General features: G+C 43.2%; 2 protein-coding genes across 7 annotated transcripts in view; one reads left to right on the forward strand and one right to left on the reverse strand.

The window, feature by feature from the left end:
* Positions 1-237: 237 nt before the first annotated feature.
* On the forward strand, positions 238-8,730 carry NOCT (nocturnin). 2 transcript variants are annotated; one of them, XM_021548528.4, is made up of 3 exons: positions 238-515; positions 5,540-5,809; positions 6,633-8,730. In XM_021548528.4, the coding sequence occupies exons 1-3, from the start codon at positions 338-340 to the stop codon at positions 7,466-7,468; spliced, it is 1,284 nt and encodes a 427-aa protein (XP_021404203.3). In that variant the 5' UTR covers positions 238-337; the 3' UTR covers positions 7,469-8,730. The 2 variants fall into 2 exon arrangements, with proteins under 2 accessions (XP_021404203.3, XP_085434334.1); XM_085578208.1 differs by having other exon boundaries at positions 512-789.
* A 4,580-nt stretch (positions 8,731-13,310) lies between these two features.
* Positions 13,311-23,966, reverse strand: part of ELF2 (E74 like ETS transcription factor 2) — a 35,022-nt gene continuing 24,366 nt past the window's right edge. For all 5 annotated transcript variants that reach the window (XM_077783022.2, XM_077783023.2, XM_085578206.1 and 2 more), the window contains 6 exons: positions 21,666-21,779; positions 20,529-20,702; positions 19,483-19,569; positions 15,994-16,186; positions 15,257-15,610; positions 13,311-15,025 (listed from right to left, as the gene is read on the reverse strand). In XM_077783022.2, coding sequence (XP_077639148.1) covers positions 14,398-15,025; positions 15,257-15,610; positions 15,994-16,186; positions 19,483-19,569; positions 20,529-20,702; positions 21,666-21,779 — 1,550 coding nt within the window. In that variant the 3' untranslated portion in view covers positions 13,311-14,397. The remainder of the gene's footprint in view (positions 15,026-15,256; positions 15,611-15,993; positions 16,187-19,482; positions 19,570-20,528; positions 20,703-21,665; positions 21,780-23,966) is intronic.

The raw sequence follows: 23,966 nt of genomic DNA on the forward strand, positions 1-23,966 counted from the left end.
TGCGGCGGGTAGGGGAGGCGGGAGCGGCCACGGGGCGCGTTCTTCCCACCGCAGCGTCCTCCGCCAGCGGCGGCGGCAGCCGCGGGACGGGTCACGGAAAACCGGCTCGCCGGTCTTCGCGGGCGGGCTCGGTGTGCGGGTGGCGGTGCCGGGAGGGTTTGTTGGTACCTCGTCACTCCCCCTCTGGAGCGAGGGTGGTAGTGCCCGATGTATGCGCCGCGCGAGGCGCCGCCGCCTCTATAAGCGTGTCCGCGGGGCGGGCACGGGACCCGCTGCGCCACTGATCCCGCCCGGTGCTGCCCGATCCCTGCCGGTCCCGCTCCGTCCCGCCGGGAGCATGTACCAGAGCTCCGCGCGCTGCCTCTGCTCGGCCCTTCCCGCCCTCTGCTGCGCTCCCGCCGCCGCCTCGGCCTCCCGCCTGCCGCGGCCCCGCTCCCACCCGCCGCCCCCCGGCCCCGCCGCCCCGCGGGCATCAGCGGGCGGCCCGCCCGCCCCGGGGACGCCGCCCCGCACAGGTGGGTGCTGCCCGAGGAGGGCGCGTAGGGAACCGCGCGGGGTCACAGCCGGGCGGCTGCTGTCAGAGCGGGATCTGCGCTGTCCTGCCCATGTCAGCGTGTTCCTGGTCACTCGCCAGCCACCTCTCCGGGCTGGACCGGCCCTTGGGCTCTAAAGCCCCGGAGTGAGCGGGCGGCATCCCGCAGCATCGCGGCGGGCGCTGCCGGACAGCCCTCTGGAGCTTCGGGCGCTTCTGGCTCCGTGTGAGGGATAGGGCACCCTCTGCGCCCACAGGTAGGCTGGAGAGAACCCAGGTGTCGGTGGGCTGCCCAGGCTGGGTGCTTGGAGAGAACCCAGGTGTCGGTGGGCTGCCCAGGCTGGGTGCTTGGAGAGAACCCAGGTGTCGGTGGGCTGCCCAGGCTGGGTGCTTGGAGAAAACCCAGGTGTCGGTGGGCTGCCCAGGCTGGGTGCTTGGAGAGAACCCAGGTGTCGGTGGGCTGCCCTGTCTGGTGAGCCAGAGGGTCAGTGTCCACATGCCGCTGTCAGGAACGTCTCTCGCATAGCTGAGCTACCCTCTTTAGCGCTGCCCTTTGTGTAGGATGAGCTTGACTCACAGTGGGGTCTTTTCACTCAAGACAATGTGTGGGAACAGCCCAGGTTACCCTCTGGCTGGCAGCAGCAGCCATCAGGTCCCTATTTGCCTGTACTGTTAAGTAATTAAGCCCTGTCTTTCATTCCCCACATGAGACTTGGAAAGTGCCCAGGTGTCCTTGTGTGCCTGTGTGGACACCACCTTGGTGTGGTGCACCCACAGCATCCCTGTGGTCGGATCCAGCCTTGAGCTACCTCTGTTGACTCTGGCCATGGCCAGAATGCCCACTCAGAGCCATTGCTGCTGAAAGCTGGGGCAGCAGGGCAGCAGCCACCGTGCTCCAGACTGTTACTGTGGGCGGGGTGATATGCCCAGCTCTTTATCATTGAATGGCTGGGGTTGCAAGAGACCTTAAAGGTCATCTGGTGCCAGCCCTCCCTCAATGGGCAGGGACGCCTCTCACTGGACCAGGTCGCTTAAAGCCCTATCCCAAGCTGGGCTTGGACACTTCCAGTGACAGAACAGCCACCGCTTCTCTGGACAATGTTTGAGGCTGTATTACGTATCTGGCATGCAGGAAGATCCACTTTGCCCTACTGCCTTCAGCTGGGGTTGGGTTAAAGTGAATTCATTCCCTATTGCTGCTGTTACAGGAGGAGTGTAAAAGCCAGGCTGGGGCAGGGTGCTTCCATTCCTCCTGTTGAAACTAGGCCAGATGCCATATGGCAGGATTGAAGCTTCATGACACTACAGGGAAGAGGAGAGTATGCATCTGAGAGCTGGCAGAATCGAGCTCATGATTCATAAAGCACTCATGAAGATAAAGCTTTCCAGAGCTTGTGCTCTGTACTTTTACTGATTCTCTGTATTACTGGAGGCAGGATTTTAGGTTCCCTCTTCTTTCTGGTGTTGCCTGTTGAGAACAGGCAGCTTCTGCCGTGCTCTGACAGACGCTCATTGCTGTCCCAGACAAGGTTGTACATGTAGTATGATATCTTGGTAGCTTAGATTTTGTCACATGGCGGTGGCGCCTATCAAGTTGTTCCTAGAACTGGGGTTCCAAGGAGGGCATTTCTAGCTGCTGCCAGCCTCTGGGGCCGTGGAGGCTGATGCAACTTCAGTCTGGAGTTGCCTCTGGCAACTGGTGTGTGGAGTCATTCACCTGGCAGGGAATGCCTTGTGGTAAATGGGGCTTCTGGCTGAAAGTGGTGCTGGGAGGTATGACCTGGAAGGAGGGGAAATGAGAATGTTGTTCACCTTATCCAAAAGTTCAGGGCTCAATACCTTTCTGCAGCCCTCATTTCTGAAGCAAAGTCCTTAAAGTCTTGTCTCTGATAGCTTGTTGCCTGAGATCCTAGAAGTTCATCTCTTCTGTGCTGGATGATGCAAAAAACCTTCCAACTTTATACCCTTTTCTTACATTTAATTCACAGTTTGAATTCTTCCCTTGCCCTTACTTTGCTGAGGTACCACCCTTGCTGAGGGGAAGGAACTTTTTGATTTTAAGCACCTTGAATAGTAATTGCTGAGTTGGTATTCCCTGTTACATAATGCCAGGAGAATCACTTTCATGTTTGCTATCCACTGGTACAGTGCAAGCTCAGAAGTCTCCTTGTGCCTCTGCCCCCTCCAGCACCACAGCGTCAAAGCTTTGGCAGCACACATTATCCCAGAAAGTTACAGGCCACTTAACTTGCACCGTAAGATTTCAGGGTGCTGACCTTGTATTGTACAGCTGGACTGCTGTGGACATGGTTCAGCATTGCAGAAATAACAACATGGATTCTGTATTTGGAGTTCTCATGTTCAGGTTGTTGGTCTGGTCCCTATTCTGCAGAACACCTCAGTCTGTGTTATCATGATTTCAGTACTTTGGGTGCAAAGAACTTGTGCAGACAAGCAGTCATCTTAATCTGGAATCTTTCCAAGGAGCCCCCTCCTTCAGCCAAGAACTTTCAAGCCACCTGTATCAGGACTGAAAGTGCTTAATTTGCAGTCCAGACCCTCTTTCACACAATCATCTCTGGGTCCTCAAAAGAAGACTGAAGCTCTTTTTCCTTCCTGAGACATGACTGACTTTAAGAGCTGTCAGATCAGTTCTGGGCCATAGTACAGGTTAGTCTATGCTTTACACCCCATAAAGAGGTGGATACACCATGATCCCAGGGATGATGAGATTTAGACAATACTCTGGCTTTGTTTGCAGCTTGGCAGGTGGAGGCTGAGCTTAGCCTTGATCCTGCTGTAACAGCTGTAAGCTGCTCAGGGCTTTGCCAGCAGACCTTTGACTCCAGCTGTGTCGCACCTACCTTGTCCCTTTCAACATCATCCCTCTGACTCAGGTCAAACCACAGGCAGCCTAAGAGCTTGCTAATGGCTTCTTGGAGGGTTATTATTTCCCAGTGTTCCTTTGGAGAGTGCCACATGAGCCATGGTCATTCATGGCATGGCAGGGGCTGACAGCAACCCTGATGCAGCAGAAAACACTGCTTATCTCCAGTTGCAGCACTTAGCCATGGGTTGTACCTGTCCTAAAAATAGGTGTGTGGCTCCCTGTGGAGTATCTATTAAAAGCTCTACTGATTTCTTTGGGTTTCTACATGGCTGCCTGGCAGCCCTGGCTGTGTGTTAACTGTACTCTTCTGTATCCAGCACAGAGCGTGCTTTCATTCCTGCTCCCATACCCTTCACAGCTGTGTCAGGGTCCTGCTTAGGGATTTTGAGTTTTCCCTCACTATTAAATGCCACTTCTACTTCAGCAGTACTTGGCTTCTTGAGAAGAATTGTAAACTGAGAAAGACTGCAGAAACTGAAACACTACACATGGCTTCCCTGGAAAGACATGTGTGTGAGCTCAAGATCATATCTCAGTTTGAGGAACTCCTAAAAGGACCGAGATGAGGATAAACATCCTATATCTAATCTAAATTCCCATTTCACAATATTCTTGGAACTGTTCCATGGGCTTACACACACACATTAAAGCAAGTAGTTTTGAGTATCTTTTAAAAGTACCCATTTTCCTGAATACAAGGACGTGAGGCTTGTACTGGAGAGTCTTTCTCTTCCTCCTGAGTATGTTTATTGGACTGTAAGGGTGTCCATCTTACTGCCTGCCACTCTAGCCTGTCATTATTGTATGTCTGTCACCAGCTCTTGAAATTGTAGTGCTGTAATTCAATCTGAATATGCAGCCAAATCTGCCACAAGATGTGAGCACAACATGACAATTTCATCCTCTTCCTTTTTTAAGTAACTCAAATGTACAGATAAGCCTACTCAAAAACCACTGTGGGCCAACAGCAGTGCAACACTGAAGTTCTTTTGCTCAAGATTCCCTTTGCAAAAGGCATTCAGAGTAAATAAGTAAGTTGAGACAACAAAACTCAGTCAGCGTTGCCTCTTATGCAAGTTGCTGTGGTGCAAGCACTGCCCTTCCTGCCTTATGTTTGAAGGAGCAAACCCCCCTGAGATCAGGTTGGAGAGCTCTTGCACACACAGTGTAGAAATGCCACAAAATGTGCATAAACCAAAGGGCCAGAACAGAGCAGGGACCCATGGCAGCTGTAAGCCCATGTGGGATGGGGGGACCTCCCTGTAGGAGATACCGGGCTGGCTGAGGGACAGTTGCATTAGCAAGGAGAGCTGGAGACAACCGCTTGTGTGCAGGTCGTGTGGGTAAGGTGGCCAAAGGAATAGGAGGTGGCTGGGGCCCAGGGAGGACTGCAGGGAGTACTGGAAACTGCTGGGCTGGGGCAGGGCACAGCACAAAAGAGTGAGAAGATAAAGGGAGAAAGCAGGGGGAGGGGGGTGAACATAGGGATGTGGAGCTGTGAGACATCACATCCTGAGGTCCAAGCCAGCAGAAGCATCTGGCTGCTTCATGCTCACGACAACATTACTGATCTGGGGATAAATGACACTGATCAGAGATTCCTATTAAATACTAACCTGAGGGTTAGTCAGGTTAACTGGAGTCTGCAGCCTGGAGGCATCCCAGATGGATACAGGGTGCCAGGCCATACAGAGTGCACCTCCAGCAGAAGCAAATGCTGCACATGAAATAAGGAGCAGGCAGCATTTGTCCACCTGCTGGGCTCTCTCATCTGTGAATAGGGAAAAAGCGTGCTCTATATTGTGTTTTCTACAATATATGCAGAGTTAATCTTAGCCCTGCTAATTCTGGTTGAAAGACTTCTTTAATGCCTTAGAAGACAGCAGCATGATGTCTTAAACCAGGCTGTTTGCAGGGTGCAGCCCCAGGTGACAGGCTGAACATGCCAGGCAGAACATGAGACTGCACAGGACTAACCCTATCTCTGCATCCGTATTTTGTCTCAGACTCAGGAACAGGCTCCTGCACAAACAACCAATGTTGTTGTTGCAACAAGGTACCCAAGTGAGGAGGAGAGTTGTGGTGGACCATCTCTAACACCAGTTTTTCCCTTGCAGTGTGTTCCATGGGAAACAGCACCAGCCGGCTCTACAGTGTGCTAGCCAAGACTCTGAGCAGTGGTGCTGTAGCCCAGCACCAGGACTGCCTGGAGCAGCTGGACTCAGCACAGCTGGATCCTATAGACCCCAAGGATTTGCTGCAGGAATGTCAGATTGTTCTGCAGAAGCGGCCACCCCGGTTTCAGAGGAACTTTGTGAACCTGAAGAAAAACAGCACCAGTAGCCACCGCCCCATCCGGGTCATGCAGTGGAACATCCTCGCCCAAGGTAGGAGATGCTTGTGGGCTCAAGGTATGAGCTTGAGATCAAACACAGCTATGAAAACCCTGGCAGAGCAGAGGGAAAGGAGTGAACTACGTGAGATAAAACTGACTGAGGGCCAGGGGGAATATTTTGAGCACTTGAAATAGTGGCTCTCCTTCTGTCCCATAGGAAAGGAAATAAAGGATCTCTCCTTGCAACTCTGATGCCAAAGATAGCCCTGCATTCCTGTCTTAACTGAACATAGTGTATTCTACAAGCTGTGACCCATCAGTTTTAGATGGTTGTTAACCCCACAGAAAAGTCATCCTTTTCCTGAGTTTTATTTGTAAAGTTTCTCTTCAGTTTCTGATTACTTATTGGTGAACTATCCATAAATTCAGATCTGCTACGGGAATTCTTAATACGTAAAAAAACTTTAACTGCTAGTTTTGAATCAAGGCTGTAAGTTGACGAGTGCAGCAGCCTCATCTTAAAATATTTTGGAGTGGGCAATTTCCCTCATAAGGATTGTCTTAACCTTCTGCAGTTAAGTCACTTTTAATCCACTTAATTTTATTTTGGCTTAAGCTGCAGCAGCCACATGTGGAAGTACTTGCTCTTGTGTAGTGGGCAGAGGGGGAGAAAGTCTTAATATATCTTTTATCTGTAAAAGGAACTTAATTTTTTTTGAGTGACTCCAGTGACTTGAGAAGGGGTTCTCACACCTGCTGGAAAATCTGGTACCCTTAAAGTCACTACATGTAAACTGATAAAACCTGGAGGATGAAAGGCTGTTTCAGCTATCAGTAACTCTGGGTTTTTTGTTTACCCTCCCTGCTAATTCCAGCTCTCGGGGAAGGCAAAGACAACTTTGTTCAGTGCCCCATGGAAGCTCTGAAATGGGAGGAGAGGAAGTGCCTCATCCTGGAGGAAATCCTTGCATACAAGCCCGACATCTTGTGCCTTCAGGAAGTCGACCACTACTTTGACACCTTTGAACCAATCCTCAGTCGCCTGGGCTACCAGTGCACGTTCTTCCCAAAGCCGTGGTCACCGTGCCTGGATGTGGAGCATAACAATGGGCCAGATGGCTGCGCCATGTTCTTCCTCAAGGAACGCTTTGAGCTCATCAACAGTGCCAACATCCGGCTGATGGCCATGAAACTGAAGACCAACCAGGTGGCCATCGCTCAGACGCTGAAGTGCCACGAAACCGGGAGGCTCTTCTGCATCGCCGTCACCCACCTGAAAGCCCGCACAGGCTGGGAGAGGTTCCGCTCTGCTCAGGGCTGTGACCTCCTGCAGAACCTGAAGAACATCACCCAAGGAGCAAAGATCCCCCTGATTGTCTGTGGAGACTTCAATGCAGAGCCAACCGAGGAGGTCTACAGGGAGTTTTCGAACTCCAGCCTCAATTTAAACAGTGCGTACAAGCTGCTGAGCCCCGATGGACAGTCGGAACCCCCCTACACCACCTGGAAGATCCGGCCCTCTGGAGAGTGCCGGCACACGCTGGATTATATCTGGTATTCCCAGCATGCCTTGAATGTGAACTCAGCCCTGGGCTTGCTGACTGAAGAGCAAATTGGGCCCAACAGGCTGCCCTCATTCAATTACCCTTCTGATCACCTGTCCCTTGTATGTGACTTTAGTTTTAATCAGGACCCTGACAGGCTGCTGTAATGTCTTGGAGTGCTACCTGGTATTGCAGTGTTTGAACTCACTGGTCTTTTAGAGAAAACCTTTGAAGCTAGATGCTGTTGAAAGGTGAGAAAATCCTGTTGACTAACCATTATTTCAGGCACTTGTTTGGAGTTACACTTGCTGTTCAACCCTCATTAGTGTGCAGCCTTCAAGGGAGGAAGAAGGAAGCCAGTGTTCTCGTCACACTCTTCCTGCCACATCAGGGTTTGAAAGCTAGAAGGCAAATGGCTTTATTCTTTCACTAAGCCCACTGTTTTAAGGATTTAATCCTCTAATGAATGTGGAGGCCTTAGTATTTAAATCAAAACACTTGTGTTTGTAAAACATCTTGCCCTGACAGCATGCTAATATGTATTTCATGTTAAGCTTCTGCAAGTACTAAAGGGAGTGAGGTTCGACTACCCAGTGAGATTATCTTAAATCTTTTTCTGTTGCAATATGAAGGAAGTTTAATGCAGTTTAGACAAAAAGCTAAGCTCATAATAGTGTGGTCTTGTCATTTTTTCATGACCTGAGATGACAAATTCATTAGAAGTGTGAGGAAGGAAGGACCCCTCCAGTAAGAGCAGGAGAGGAAAGAGAGGCTGGCTATGACCTAGAGTAATACCCTCACTTTTCCAGAACAGTGTGCATGTATGCAGGCTGTACAGTGTGACTGTACCTTCATCTCTTCTGTGCTCCCCTTTGGAGGACACAGCTAACCAGGGACTATTTCTTCCTCTGCTCTGAGTATTACTTTTCTAAATTGTTTAAATTTGTAGTCCTGTCAATCTTGCTGTTTCAGTAAAGGGCCAGTCTTAATATTGAAAGATTTTCTTTTATTTATATTCAGAAACTAAAGCTACACCGGAACCTGTTATAAGATAAAATTTATTAATTGAGAGGAATAAATAAGTCTGATTTGAAATCATAGAGTGACAGTGTTCAGGAGCCTCTTCCTGTGACCCAGGAAAACTCTGGCAAAGCATCTGGGCTACAATAGAGGTGTGTTAGTATAGTAACTGCTGTGATTGCTCACTGGTGACAGGAACTGCACATATGTGTTGTAAATATACCATTATGCCAGAAAATGGCATAGGAGAGAGGGAGGAAGAGGGACAGCAGTTGGAGTTGTGCTGACATTTAGATAGTTGAGGAAGATATAGCAGGGCAAATAAAGCAGTATTTTCACTTGAAGTAGGGTGCATAATAACTCTTAAATGTTCCAGGTGTTTATTAATAAAACTCTTTGGAAAAAAGTAGTATCTCAGCTGCTGTCTTTCTCACTTTGCTGTCCCAAGTTCCTGTTGCCAAGGAGGTGACCTGTCTCAACTAGTTTGAACTTCAAGTTGGTGCTGATGCTTCCCCTTCAGACCCCTTTTCCCCCATCCCTAACCCTAATCTCAGAGTGGCATGGCTGCTTTGCCTTCACAGCACACACCCTTTCTCCAGCTTGGAATGTCCAAATTTCTCAAGTGTGAAGGGAAGGGAGTTATGCTTAGCTGTTAAGCTGCTCACTCTTATAGTTAGAGAGGAAACCTACACTGTATTACTGTAAATATTTCCCTTTCCAACAGTTGTGTGGAGCTACAAACCTGCAAAGCAAGGTTCAAGAATTCCTCCCTGAGGGCTGCTAAATGTGCAAGGGAAGGCTGGCCCCTTACAAGATGCAGCTGTATCTGCCACTTTCTTCTAAAACCTCATTTGAAGAGAAGAAGTGCCACAGGCGTGAGCTTTACACAGCCCATAAATTACTATACTTGCATTGCTGAGAAGGGAAATAGAGTCTGGTGACTGGAAGTCCCAAATTCCCACAGAAACACACTCATCAGGCAAACAAATTAAGTGCTGTTGTGCAGCTGTAACATGCTCTGCACGTGTTCCTGATGCTTGCAGGATGAGGGCAATGGTTTGCTTCCAAGCAGAGACTCCTTTAGCCAGCCTGGGATTTATGTGGATTTGACTTTCCCCAAAGAAAAGGATTTTACAACCAAGGAGAGACAGCCTTGGTGAATACTCTTACCGTGCACATGCAACATGCCAGCACCTCCTTTGGCTAGAATTTCAGAAAGAGCAAATTGTGTCCCTGCAAGCCAGAAGGGTGGCACTTTTGGGGGAGATTTTGGGCAAGAAACACAACATTCCCAATGCCCCACAAAAAGACAGACCTTTGAGCATTGCTGCCATGTTTCATACCAAGTAGACACTGACAGCTTCCTTTTTATGGTGCTGGCTGCCCTCAGTCGTGCAGAGGGAGTGAGAGGCAGTGCTTCTCCTTTGCAATTATTTTCTCTTAGGAGCTTCCCTCAAATGGTCTTGCAGGGAGGAAGAAAAATACCAGTGCCTGTTAATTAACATCTGTAGTCATCTGCAGCTAAACACTTCTAAAATCAACACCACAATGTAGACCTATAAACTGAACTATCACAGCTGTAGAATTTCCACTGTCACTCTCACAGTGAGGTATATGGTATCTGTATGATTCTTAAGACATTTTAATTCATACCCTTGCTTGCAACACTAATTCTCCTAAACAAGAAATTAAACTGTTGAGAAGAGCATGATTTGTATGATACTGCCATCACTGCAGAACCTCTTCTGAAGTGGAAAGGGCTGGGATTCTTCTTTCATCCTGGACATGTTACAGTAGATGTTTGCTGCTTCAACTCCTTAAAGAGTAATTTTGAAGGCAAGGGGTGGGGGGGTGAAATAACTGAAAAGTCTTCCCATTTCAAGGCAATTTTTAATACTCTACTCAGAAAATCCCTGCTACAGCACAATGTTGAACCCTTTCTGCTGGATTTTAATAAAAAGGTAGGCTGCAGAAATTAACTGGTAAATTCCAAGGCAGTTTCACCCCTTTATTCCAGTACGTGCCATAATTTATTTTGCAGACAGACTTTTGGAAAACTTAAATGGATTATTGCTCTTGCTTTGTTTTATGCAGCAAGAGGCAAGCCTGCAGCTCTGAAATACTTCTGCCAGCTATAAATATCAGTACACTAAATATTTTTCAGAAGAAACAGAAAGGATTTTTTTTTTCCTGTGTAGCAGTATGACTCTTAACAATAATAATTGTCTTCCAAGCTCTTCTTACGAATATATGCCTTATAAGCACACCAAGGCTAAAAAAAGGCTACACAGATCCCTTGCTTTCATCTTCAATACAGCATGCCTTAGCTTTAGAAGTGACACTTTTCCCTCACTCTCAAGCAAGCTGCAGGAAGAAATGACCCACTTGTTTAATTTGCTGAGAGGCAGAAGCTGTTGCAAGATTATTAAAACACTATCTCTCCTGGAGAACAATTAGATTCCAAATACAGTGTCATTTGGATCTTCCTAATAAGCTTAATATGTGCTATTTGAACTGTCTCTACAAGGCAAAATTGCACTTAGCTTGTTCTGGCAGTAATGATCTTCACATGTAGCTGAGATCCCTGCTGCACACGTGATGAGTACCAACTGGAGGCTCTAAGCACCTCTCCATTTTCTCCTCAACTTCTGACTGCCCTTGCCTCACTCATCCCTGATCACCTCAGATTTAACTCTACAAAACCCTAAAGTTGATGAAATCAATTAGCAGAAGATCCCAAGAGCTCAGCCTTCCTTTCAGCACACTTCATCCAGGTAAGTTGAGATGTGTCAAGATCCAGACCCCTTCACTGGGAAAGATGTGCAAGAGAGCACTAACAAAAACAGCTGTTTCGGAAATGGAATTCCCCTTTCAACTTTTCTTATTTTTGATACTCAGACATTTATTCTGAGTTGCAACTCAGAGATGAGATGTTTTTTTACCCTGTGGATTACATATCATCACCCTTTTCATTCTAGAAGTTAAAAAGTCAGTTTGAAAAATATTTTTTATCTGCAAAATCAGCGGTACCAAGTCTGTGTATGTCCCAATGCCTTCTGTATAAAGCATACTCACTTCACAGAAGTTTCATTCTACCCACACATCTACAAGTTACTGCTTGCCAAGGATGAGTTAAGCCTGGACCCTTCCACCTGAACCACCAGATTCAGATGTAAAAGGGAATCCCACTTTCACACATGTACAAAACAACAGGAAATCAATGGGATTTCAAAAGCCTGGGAGTATAGCTAGATACTAACCATTTCAATATTCTAGTGTTCCTTTCATCTATTTCAGATGTTACAAACATGACCAAAGCTCCCTCATCCCTCATTGGAGGTCACATCCTCCAATACCACCAGTAAAAACATACTTACTTACAGAATCAACAGATTAAGTCCTCTTTCCATTTCAGTTACATCAGTGCATCCTCACACAGATCGAGATTCTCACAATACTTCATGAACTTCAGGTGAGTATCCTCTGGCAGCCAGTATCATGTGCCACTCACTGGTGGCCAGGGGAGAGAGCCAAAGGACCATCACAAATTCCGTGGCAAGACACAGCACTGGCAGCGTCTCAGAGCTGGCTACAAGCTGACTACCCCGCCAGTAGTGGAGCTGGGTGCATTCATTCCTCTAGTTTTTGCCATTACGTAATGAAGTCTTGGCATTGCAAGGTCATCAGCTGGAAATCCTTATCTAATTCCAAGAAGATAGTTTGTCCCCATTTGACTTCCAGCGTATCTAAATTAGTTGTTGGAAAGGTCTTAATTACAAATATTTGACATAGATATTTCATGCTGAGATACAGCATTTCTTGCAGATACAATCATGAAACAGCCATTTATAATAGGGTTTCTTACAGACTGGACTTACAACAGCAGGTTTAAAAACACTTGTTTCTTTCTTCTTCTCTTTTGGCTCAGATTTGTACCACCTGCCTCTCTTTACACTGCTCCATTTCTCTTTACACAGAATGTTTAGTGCCTCTCAAACTGCCAAATTGAGTGATTGCCTAGCTTCCCCTACTTCCCTTTCCTACCTTTCTTAGAAAAAAAAGTCGTTTTCTCTCTCCATTTCCTTGTGTGAGGGTTCTTAGTCCTCTACCCCATGCCAGAAACACAGTTCATGCATAAGAACTTTTGATTCTTTGGATTGCTGCAAATGGAAGATTGCTGCCTTATATAAGCAGCAATCTTTTTTATCTGCTTCAGCTTAATTTTGTTCTTAAACTCCACTTCCCTGCTCAAGAGGATGAAAAAGAACTGCTTTTCCAGAAGTTTTTCATAGTTCCCCCCTCAATGCTGGCCTGACTGTGTAGAGCTATTCCCACTCTTCTTACCAGTTGAAGGGAAGAATGAGCCTTGCTGCTAGGACTCTACAAATAACCTGATTCTCAGCATGTAAAGTATTTCATTCTGGTGTCTTTCAGCATTACAGAAGACCTCAGCTCCAGACAGCTGTTAAAATTGGTCCTCCAGGCATACAGTTAGATGATAATTTAGACTTTAATTAAACTTCAAAATTACCCAAGTTCCTGCTCTGAAGACTTTCCAGGGCATATCACTAGGAACTGGGGGTCCATTGGGCACCTGACTACCCACAGCCTGATGTGCCAGTGTGGTGCCCCTGAAATCAGGCTAAGCTACATTCAAAGCCATGCACATGGACTGGAAATATGGAGCCAGTACCTGGTGTAGCTGGAAGAGCAGTTAGGTAGTTCACAGATCTCATGTGCACGCTCACCATCCTGATAACGTCTAAGAACTAGACCCCTGCCAGAAGTTACCTCACCAGCTATATCAAGCTTCACAGGTATTTAAACAAATGGGTGAGAGAGCTGGTCAACCCTTTGAAGCAGGAAGGAGTCCCAAAATTTCACAACATATCATCTATATTAGGATGAACACCTGGAAGATTTCAGATAGGAAAAGAAGGTTAACAGGTTATCAGAAAGGAAGAAGGAAAAAATAAACAGCACACCAAACACCATTAAATTTTCTTTCTGTATTTCATTAAAACCTACTTGAATACACTTTGAAACAAGAGTACAACAAAATAGAATATACTTCAAATGTTGAATATACAAACTATTGTAGTTCGTTCTGAACACTGGTACTTCCCTCTTAACTTCAACTAAAAAAATTTACAGGTTTAGAACTACCTGACAAAAGCTCATGCTGGGTGTGACCTCTGAAGTGAGAGTACAGCTGAAACTGAAATGTATGCACAGATGTCAAGGCTAAGTGAGAGAAAGAGGGATGGTACAGCAGAAGGCAGAAAACCTGCTGCTACTTTGTCCACGATTAAGAAATTTAGACAGACTTTTAACTACCATACAAAATATGTTACATGTTATTCTATAACAATACTGTGCTAGGTACAAGGTTTTTAAAAAATTTGTTTTAATAAAAAAGCTTTACACAAACAAGCCATTAGCTTATTTCAAGAAAGATAACTGAAAATCAGTCTAAGGATTTCAATTTGAATCTGCTTAAGCTGTACAATACAAAAATCCCTCTATGCCTCCGTCTTCTTTTAGAAGCTCTTTAATCTTTATTTCACTTCCTACAACACCTAGTAGCATAGTTTTTCACATAGCACCAGTTGAGTACTGTGGGCACACAGTAGTAATCGCTGGTATGCACACAAAATGCATCAGATTTGCCATTTGTGTAACAATGAGACTTTCCTCTCCCCCTGAAAACTAAAAACCAAGGCAAACCTTTCACACAGCTCTCTCTTAGTGTTTCAGGTCTTAGTGTAACTTGGTAACCGGTAGCGTAGTGAAATTGTTTGGTCCCTTTTCAGTCCCTCTCTCTTTCCTTCTCCATAGGTTCAGCTGTTTCCCAACTGGAAGAGGCAGTTTTTATCAGCATATCACTGTGGATTAATTCCCACTGAAACACGGGAAAATAATTTTTTTTCCAGTAAGTCTTCAACATATGCATGTTTATTAACATTCCCAAACTCTCCTTTATGACTTGGTGGTGGCATTCACATCCCTCCCCCAATTATGTCAGTATATTCAAAACCGTAACAGTTAGAAGTCCATGCTGGAAGAAACCTATTCTTCATTTTTCACACGTGATGATTCCTTCTGTTTTCACTGTTACAGGAAGGGCAATAGCTGAGGGTGTACTAACTACCACTACATGGGTTACAGTCTTGTTTCCATCTGCTGGCTTCTCCTCTTTTACCAGCTGCAGTGTTTTCATTTCACATTCCTGTTTCAAAGCAGCTGTGTCTGATTTAACTTCTGGACCTTTGAGAACTGCACTAATCACCCTGGGAGGAGTCTGGCCAGAGGCCTGCTGAGCAGGAACCGACAGTCTCATTACTGGTGTCCCATGAGCTATGGACACTGGGGTTAGTGCTCTAACAGCCAAGGGGGCTCCCACAATGTTGATGCTTCCTGACCCAGACAGGCCCGTTTTTGTTTGCAACTGACACTGCGTGAGTTGCGTGGCAGGGATGGTGATGATTTTGGTGGGCTGCATTGTGATTTTGTCTCCATTTTCAGCAGAGGTTGGCATCACGGTAGGGATTGTCTGAATTACTACCTTTGGAGTTGTTGCTGTGGTTGGACTTGTGTTGGTTATTAACGGTGACCCTGCATTTACTGATTGCACAGCCACAGTTGAGATTTTCTGTCCCAGAGAGGTCATGACAACAGGCACTTGCATTGCCACACGAACAGTCCTACAAAATAAATGTGTGTGTTTAGGCCAAAACACAGGGCACTATTACAGATGACAACAAGGACAGACAGTTCTAAGAGAGACAGGTTTTTAACTGGTGCTTAAAAAAACCCAAACCAAACCCTAACAAGAAAATGAAAAAGCCAAACCGGCAAGCAAAAAACCCAACCCCAAACCTTTTGCACATCTAGCAATAGGATTTTGGAAATTTAACAGCCCCATTAACACAGACCTGGGAGCTGTTGTTGCTGGGACAGTAGCAGTGGTAGTAGAAGGATGAGATGAGGATGTGTCATGAGCTGGTGAGGCAATATTCACAACTCTGGTGACTGCTTTTTCTGTTCTGGTACAGCTTAACTGAGAGGAATTTTTTCCTCCACGTGCAGAGGTTGCTGCTTTTAAAAGGTTTTCTGCAGATAAAGACACTCTTTCCAGGGACTTTTCATCTGTAGGCATTGACAAATCTTCATTGCAGGACTCACTTTTGTCATCATCTATGACAACTATATTTTTTGGCATCTCCTTAAACTGATACACAAGCCTCTGTCCCTCAACTTTTGCCAGAATTCCTCTTTGATAGTAGTACCTGCAAGGAAATTACAGTTTAGTAGTAAGCAACATAGTCACAGATTTTAAATAAAACTTCATTCTGTGCTAACAAGAAAACCTGAAGTAATCACAGTAAAATCTACAGTGTAAGAAGGTATGGAAAGAAGCAGTTAGAACACACTGGCAAATTATCTGAAGGATCTCCCTGAAAAAAAACCTTACCTTTCAAATACATACTTCAGGAATTAAAATTGCAAAATTACTGGTATCATAAAAAGTTACAAGGAGTGCAAGACTGAAGGCTAAATCTGCAAAATGGCAAAGTTTTTGAAATTTCAGAACCTTTGTATTTCTGCAGGCAAAATTAATAATCAGATTTTAAGTTGTAGTAGATAACTTAAGGGTCTAAAGAGTTTTTACCTCAGAGCTCTTCCCATCGTCTCATAGTTCATGTCAGGTTTGTTTTTGTGTTTTCCCCAGAGTTTGGAGACAGCCTTTGAATCCACAAGTTTAAAGATTCCTTTCTCTCTCTGAGTCCATTTAATGTATCGAGGACATGTATTTTTGTCCTGAAGAAGGTCCAATAGGAATTCCCATAAGTACGTTGTATTTCCTATCATCAGAAAGCATTTTTATGTTAGAAAACCATTTTTAAAGATAACAGAAACTTCTCCATATGACCTGCATTACAAGCAATGTTATATAGAGGATGTAACCTGCACATATTAATTCATTCAGCTAAGTTTAATAAAGTTTCCATAAATATTTACATTCTGAAACGAGCTAATCCAAGTGATCTCCTATACAGCACAGGGGCCTGCCTGTTCAATCCAACACCCATTCTCAGTGAGAAGAGAAGAGAAGAGAAGAGAAGAGAAGAGAAGAGAAGAGAAGAGAAGAGAAGAGAAGAGAAGAGAAGAGAAGAGAAGAGAAGAGAAGAGAAGAGAAGAGAAGAGAAGAGAAGTATGGAAGGATGTTCCAAGTCAGTACTCATCTATTCAGCAGCACGAGCACTAGAATTTCCTTCTCATATTTGATTAAACAGTGCATGAAAATGCCAGTATATTTTTTGACACTGCAGAACAGGAGGATATAAATAAGTAATTTTTTAAAGGCATACAACCTGCAGCAACAATCCATCTCAACTGCAGTTAAGTTTGTCCAGGATCCGAGGCTCTTACACTGACTGGGGGCAGCCCCATGTTCTAACCCGGACCAAGGGTGCAAACCCAGTCCAACTACTTAAAAGTGAGTATTCACAGGGCAGAAATCCCATGTACCCTTCTGTAATTAGAGAGATATAAAATGAAATCAGGCTAAAGAATTTAATGCACTTGTCAGGTATTGCAGAGGTGCACCATCTTCACTGGAGAAGCCCCAGGAAGGGGTTTGTGACAGCGACTATCAGGACACCACAGAATGTTACACAGCGTCTGTCTGCACTCTGACCAGACCGTGTGCATCTTGGAAGAGGGGAAGAGAACCCAAAGAAACAAAGCAGATCACATTCCAAATTTACAGCTGGAAAAGACTCCTTAAGTTTCTGAGAAGGGAGAGAACTAAGACAGATCCCCAAAAATAATAACCTTAGAACATTAATAACAATTCTCTACCTCCAAAGACATGGACCAAATTGTATTTTTGTGTGTGTGTGAAAAAAGGTCATTAATTCTTGAGATTTAATGGCCTAGCATTGTACTTGTTATGCCATGCAAACATAATTAAAATAAATTAAGGCATATTAGAGACCACTGTTGCAGATTGTGAGAAGTCAGCTATCTTTGTAAACCTCAAAGGGTAAAAAAAGATCACAGGTTCCATTGAAAAGCACCTCATGGAGAAAAACTGCACTTTACAATGTGCTCCAAACAGCAGCAAGTACCTACTCAAGAGCTACCAAGATTCAAGTAGATTTCAGAGACATTTGAGTAAGACCTATATGAGGAAAGAGTCAATAAGAGAACTCGGGAATCTTTAAATCATCCTCGATTTTAGGGAATTCATCCCTGGGGTTTTACTCCTTAGAAAGAGAATTTCTAGGTCGACCACCAAGTGCTATAGGTCTGCAACAGTTTTTGCAAAAATATAAGTGGGTTTCATGATTAGAAAGCAAACAGGAACTTCAAGACAAGAAATAAACTGTAGGACCAAATTAAATCAGATTAACAGCTGCCTCACTTTGCACCAGAAAGTACCCAGAATGCACAAAGGAAGGAATGCCAACAATGGATCCCTTTCCAGATGTGTACAATCATCTCTCCGTCTCCATGACTTAACTCTGATAGTACTAAACTGTGGAATAATTCCTGGTTTTCCAAAAACATGCTGCATATGAAATAGTCTATCTTTGCAAGTGACTTTTTAAAGTAAGTAACAAAACTTAAATCTGGTCAACAAAATATTTTGCAGGATATCAAGAAAAAAAATTAATTTACTCCAGTTGTAGTATAAAATATGGAATGAGGTAGTTCATGAGAACATATGTAGGTCATATAAATATAATAAATTTAAAAGAAATAGAATAGAAATAGAATAGAATAGAAATAGAAATAAAATAAATTTAAAACAAAGCTAAAAAAATCTCCCAAAAAACACAGAGCAGTACCATCTCCCACTTTATAAAACAAGAAGCTACAGAGCTGAATTCACCAGCACAAAAAAGGAGAACAGAAAGAAATTCAGGCCTCCTTTTTCAAATTATTTGTCCAGGAAACTAGGACCTGGGACAGCTGGAAAGTACTGTTCAGGTAAGAGAATGATGTAATACTAAAATCTGAAACAGAATTAAAGGTAAGGATTCCAGAGACTACAGAAAAAGGAAATAATTAAACAAGATGTATTTTTAAATACAACAAATACAAAAGTCTGTTATCTCCACTGAAGTCCATTGCTACACCAAATCTAAAACAACTGTGGGCACTGCAGGGAAGCTTAATTAGTGTTTGCACTGGTTTCCATGAGCAAACATCTCCATGAAGTCAGTCCCATTCTTCCTTGCCCTACTGACAAACATGATGACTCGGGAGCTGTAGCCAGATAAGGAATTACGTAAACAGCAGAGATCTTGCTTTCAAACAAATGTCAAAATAGTAGAGCTGACTAGTGCACGCTTTCAGCCATCATGTTGCTACTCCAAGTCACTAAACTTTGTTACTCCCAGCTATAGCAACATCTCAGAACAACTTTCAGCGCACCAAGTGGAGGTGAGATCCAGGTTTTTCACCTGTAGCCAGGGAAGAGCTGATACACTGCACACCACCCCAAAGGTAACCTGTGAGCAAGTGTCCCAGTCTATCTTCTTGCTGAATGAATAGCAGGGGCTTGGAGTCCAAGAAAGGAACCTCTATTTATCAGGAGAAACATTAGGAAACTAGAACTCTTCTGCACTAATTCTCCACTCAACCAATATAAAAACACATCAACACATCATTTGTTTTTCTCCTTAAACTAAACTGAACCTATTAGTCAAAGAATATATTCCCACTGAAATTTGTCAATTAACTAAGAAATCATATTTGCAACCTTATTACCCTTACTTCCAACCATCACCTTCCTAAATGCCCAAATGCTGCCTCTACTTGAAAGCAAGTCTTACGCAGTAGCTTAATGAACTGTGTGCAGCATTTAGTTGATACACAACACAAAAGACATCATAAGTCAATAACAACAAAATAAAGTAAATAAAAAATGAGAAAGCTTATTAACTGTGGAGGGTACTAGAGGAGACTCCTAGAGCATACATCCTTGTGCTAGATCTTGTACAAACAAATTTAAAGACATTGAATAAAACTCCAATAAAGTCAATACAATCTCATCAATAACATTTTCAAACATATGGGCATTTCCTGTGATAAATACCATGCAGATGCACTGTTTATTTTTAAAGACTCAATGAATAGAAAAATATACCTTTGCCTTCTCTAGTTTTCTTCTTTATACCTAGATCTGGAGACCCTTCAGATAAAGCTGATTGCTGAGTTTTGGGTTTACGGCCAGCTGCACATAATACATGGGGAAAAAGAAGTATTAATAATATGCAGAGTAAAATTTTATAGTTTGCCTTTGCTGAAAAAAGCAATTTGTCTATTTCCCCCCCCCCACCCCCCACTGTTTCCTTGCTACAGGCACGGATATACTTCAATTCTTAGATTACTACTGCACATCCAGTGTAATTATCATTTGGTTGCTTACTTCATAGGCAGATTTAACTCAATTGCAGACAAGTTAATGTGCATTTTTATTAATTCTAAGACTCACAGATCTTGGATTTGTATCATTTTATCACTATATTGCATTTGTTTCCCTCTAAATTACAAGTAAATATTCCATCTCAGCATATCTGGAAACTCTATTCAATCAATGTTCCTAAACTGTATTGATGCCTCTAACAAAACTGCTAGACCAGAGAGAGCAACCTCACCAGGTGCCAACCTCTCATGTGATAGCAAAATGCTTTAGAAATCAAACATTCTTCTGAATTGTTTCTCCTCCAAGACATGCCAAATAGATAGGAAAGACAGAAATTTCACAAAGAAGATCTTATAATGATTTTGTAAACTGATTTATATTTTTAAGTTAGTATTTACCCTGTTGCTTCATTGCATGAACCCCAGGTCTACTGTCTCAGCAAATAAACCCGCATTTCAGACAGTAGTGGCTACCTACCACAAAAGTCCTCTTTGAATACTCTATCTTTTCTCCACTTTGTGCTAAAATACACAACACAGAAACCATCTTCCTTTATGGCTTGTCAAAGCCCATTCTCTTGCTCCCTCTTTTTTCTTGATGCTGACACATGTTTCTAAGAACTCACATTTCAGTCTCCCATCAATCTGTTTATATGAGCAAGAGATCAGACCATCCAATCCATCCACCCCTGCATCAACTGCACCATCCACAGCAGTGGACAACAGAAGAAAAATTTTGAGATTGCTCCTATGAAAAGCCATATGTACCCTTTTTCTTTTTCATTGGTTCATGGATGTCAGGGGAAGTTGGCACAGGAGATACATCCATTTGTTCAGATTCCTCTGTTGATACTTCCACCACAGTTTCTGTGATCACATCAGGTCTCATGGCTGCATGGATAAATTCTGGGGTGGATACACAAGGAGGGACAAAAACTTCCACTACAAGAGATGAAAAAAAGAATATCTGATTAAGTTTCTACCTGATTGTTTTAATGTATTTTACATAAAATCATTTTAAAGAAAGCATATGAAACAGCGTAGTAAGGTTCTGCTCCAAAATCCTGTCACCTTGAAAATCAATCCAACTCCCTAAAACACACACATTTAGCAGTACCTTTAGGCAAAAACAAGTACCGCATCAATATTCTTCAGAACTAAACTCAACTTTAATTTAAACAAATTAGAGCTTCATCTTTGATCATTACTCTGATCGCTACTTCCTATTTTGTAGCTTTTGCATTTCAGTTTGACCATTATTTCATCCAACATATATTAAGTAACTTCAGAAGGGACATCAGTTAAAGTAACCATCAACATTAAGGTTTGGTTTTTCAAACTGGTAACTTTGCAACACATTGGGTTTGGGTATTCTTTCTAAAATAGAAAGATGAATAGAAATACTTTTCCCTTAAAATAACTATTTCAGCAATTTAAAATGTTAGATTCAGAGAAACCAGAATGTCTGGGGTTAGAAGGGGACGTGGTCCAACTCCTTGCTCAAGCTGTGCCACCTAGAGCTGGCTGCCCAGGATCCTGTACATTTTAGTATCTCCAAGGATGGAGTCTCCATGGCCTCTCTGGTCAATCTGTTCCAGAGCTCTGTCACCTTCACTGTGAAAAAGTATTCCATGGTGTTTAGGGGGGAAAATTAATTTTAAATATGCAATTACTCAGCTATCTCTTCCCAACAACCCATCTCAAATAAATTATTTAATCTGTAGGTGCACTTGTTGCAGGGTGGGGAAATTATGTAAAACTCCAACAAATCAGTAGTTTTTAAATATGCAGGCAAATGTTTTAAATAGCATATAGCTCTCCACAGAAACAGTTTCCCATTTTGCTTGTTTTATTGATTAGTAGAAGAAGAAATGGCTCCCAGAGTAGAGACTTTGGCTGGCATACCAGGACTCCTGGCATCTCTCAGGCAGGTTGGAGACTCCATATGAAGCAAGGCCTCTGCAGCTTCAATTGTCTTATCTGTGCAGTGCACATTACTGCCATGAACTGATGCTTCTACTGCAGAAGGATACAAAAAAAATTATGAGAACAGGTTACTTATAGAAGTCCACATGTATCCCTGTACAACTATACTTCTCAATCTTTAAAATGAAACACACAAAATTATCACATGTCTTCACACCTTTTATACCTTCCTGTCAACAGAAATATTTAGGGAAGACATAAGACAAGCAGAGCTGACACTGTAACTTCCTAGATTAGATTTCTGGTTCACAAGAAAGCTACTCATTTCCATGAGGAGTTCAAGAGTTTACAGAAGAAGACTGAGATTTGTCTTCTGCCTTCAGATTAACCAGAAAAAAACAGATTGTGATGAGGATAATTACAAATTACCACAGCGGAACAGAGAAGTAGTACCATATCCAACTATTATCCCATTAAAATCTAAAGGTCACCTCTTCAAATTTTCAGTCTGTTGGATAAATATATACACATACATGTCTATGTATATACATAGACATATATATATATGTAAATACAAGACTAGTTTCCAAAACATACATCCTGTTTTGATTTTTGACATTAAAAACAATTTTGAGTTCATTTTAGCAGGTTGGTTGTTAAAAAAAACCACAAAGCACAACGAACAGTATTAAGGGTGTGCTTTATGCAAAAACTAAGGGAAGAAGGCAAAAATAGTTCAAGTTCTGAAAGTTTAGGAAAACTAATTAAAAAAATAATACAACTTCAAGTGAGCACAGTTAAGTAAGATATAGTGCAGAACACAGCAGCAACACTAAAAACCTCAGTGTACCATGTAGAACTACAATTCTATGCACAGCTAACTCCATATTCCTCGCCCTTGTAAGGGTTTTGAAAAGCAGTGACTGCAGAAACACCTGTTGCCCATTATCCACACTCTGGCCAAGGTAGCTGTCTCTCTTCAGTTGCTCTTTCCATTTATGGCCATGTGCTCTAAGCCGAACCACTCCAGCAAGGCAGCCAGCAACAAGGAGATCTATCTTTAGCCTAAGCGAGTCACCTATCTCTAGTATCACAGAACTAAAGAGGATTTGGGAATAATTCTCTACAAAAACTTCAAGTCACATATGCTGTTACTGAAAACAGAAACAACTCAAGGTTTGTTTAGTGAAAAGCAGGGAAACATAATGCCAGAATTGCTTCTGACTTAAGGAAACACCGGATACACACATATTCCCTGCAGGCTCACATGGGGAAGCTTTCTAGCATGTTGCAGTTTTTTTTTTTTTTCCAAATGCAGGGATTAAAAACTTGAAAGACCTACTAGCCAGCAGATTAAACATATCAACCAGAAGATGAAAGTGGATAAAATGTGGAAGATGCACAAACGCAAAACTACAGGTGACAAAGTTCTTCCTGAACCAGCCTGCTGCTCACCTGCTGACTGGCTGATGGGATTCCCACCACAGCATATTAGCTATGGCCTGGGATGCTATTTAGAAGGCTTTATCTTTATGAACAGTAGATGCCTGTTAAAGCTGACATTCCAACACGGATTCACCCCAGGCTGTGAACAACAAAAATTTACCTAAGAGCACAGGAAAATCAGGAAAGGGTCTTTATTTTGCACTCTGTTTCTTGGATAACCAATGGCAACCAGCACAAACTATGCACTATAAGCCCTTTCCCCAGCTGCAAACCCTGCATGCTCCCCATGCTTGGCCAAGTGTTTCCTTCCCAAACAGCTGTTTGGGCATATCCAAAGTCAGGGGCTGACCACCTGCACTGTAAGAAACTGGCCCTCCTGTAGCAGGAAACCCTCTGACTAAACATTTCTCTTTCTAAATAAAAGTTTCAGTTGCACAGAATTTGATTACTAAGTTTCCCTCATCTACCTGATAAAAATTTTCACTGATTATCAGAATACAGGAACAATATTCAGACAGTTGATAAAAAATGTATAAATTCTACAAACTACTGAAATTAGAAAGTCCAAATCAGTATTTAATGTGTTATTATTCTAATGCATCTAGTAAGATTCAAAGCATGTCAAGCAAAGCTTCTCCAATCAGATAGCTGCTCCCGTGCCATTAGGTTCAGTATACAAAGGACTTCTGTAAATAAACTCAAACTTAGTTGACAATTTTCAATTGTAACAGGGTACTGAATTCACTATCTCCTAAATGTTTAAAAGTATACAAAATTTTCCTACAGAGAACAGTTTAGATGCTGCACCACAACTAAGAGGTACTTAGCAGAGGG

The sequence above is a fragment of the Lonchura striata genome, chromosome 4 (genome assembly GCF_050655825.1).
Source record: "Lonchura striata isolate lonStrDom1 chromosome 4, ASM5065582v1, whole genome shotgun sequence".
Lineage (NCBI taxonomy): Eukaryota > Metazoa > Chordata > Aves > Passeriformes > Estrildidae > Lonchura > Lonchura striata.

What these genes read in the sequence shown, in the direction of transcription:
- NOCT (XM_021548528.4), top strand. Translation starts at nt 338, where the DNA reads ATGTACCAGAGCTCCGCGCGCTGCCTCTGCTCGGCCCTTCCCGCCCTC. An exon ending in GGGGACGCCGCCCCGCACAG is followed by an intron (nt 516 to 5,539) that starts GTGGGTGCTGCC and finishes TTTCCCTTGCAG; the next exon opens with TGTGTTCCATGGGAAACAGC. An exon ending in GTGGAACATCCTCGCCCAAG is followed by an intron (nt 5,810 to 6,632) that starts GTAGGAGATGCT and finishes TGCTAATTCCAG; the next exon opens with CTCTCGGGGAAGGCAAAGAC.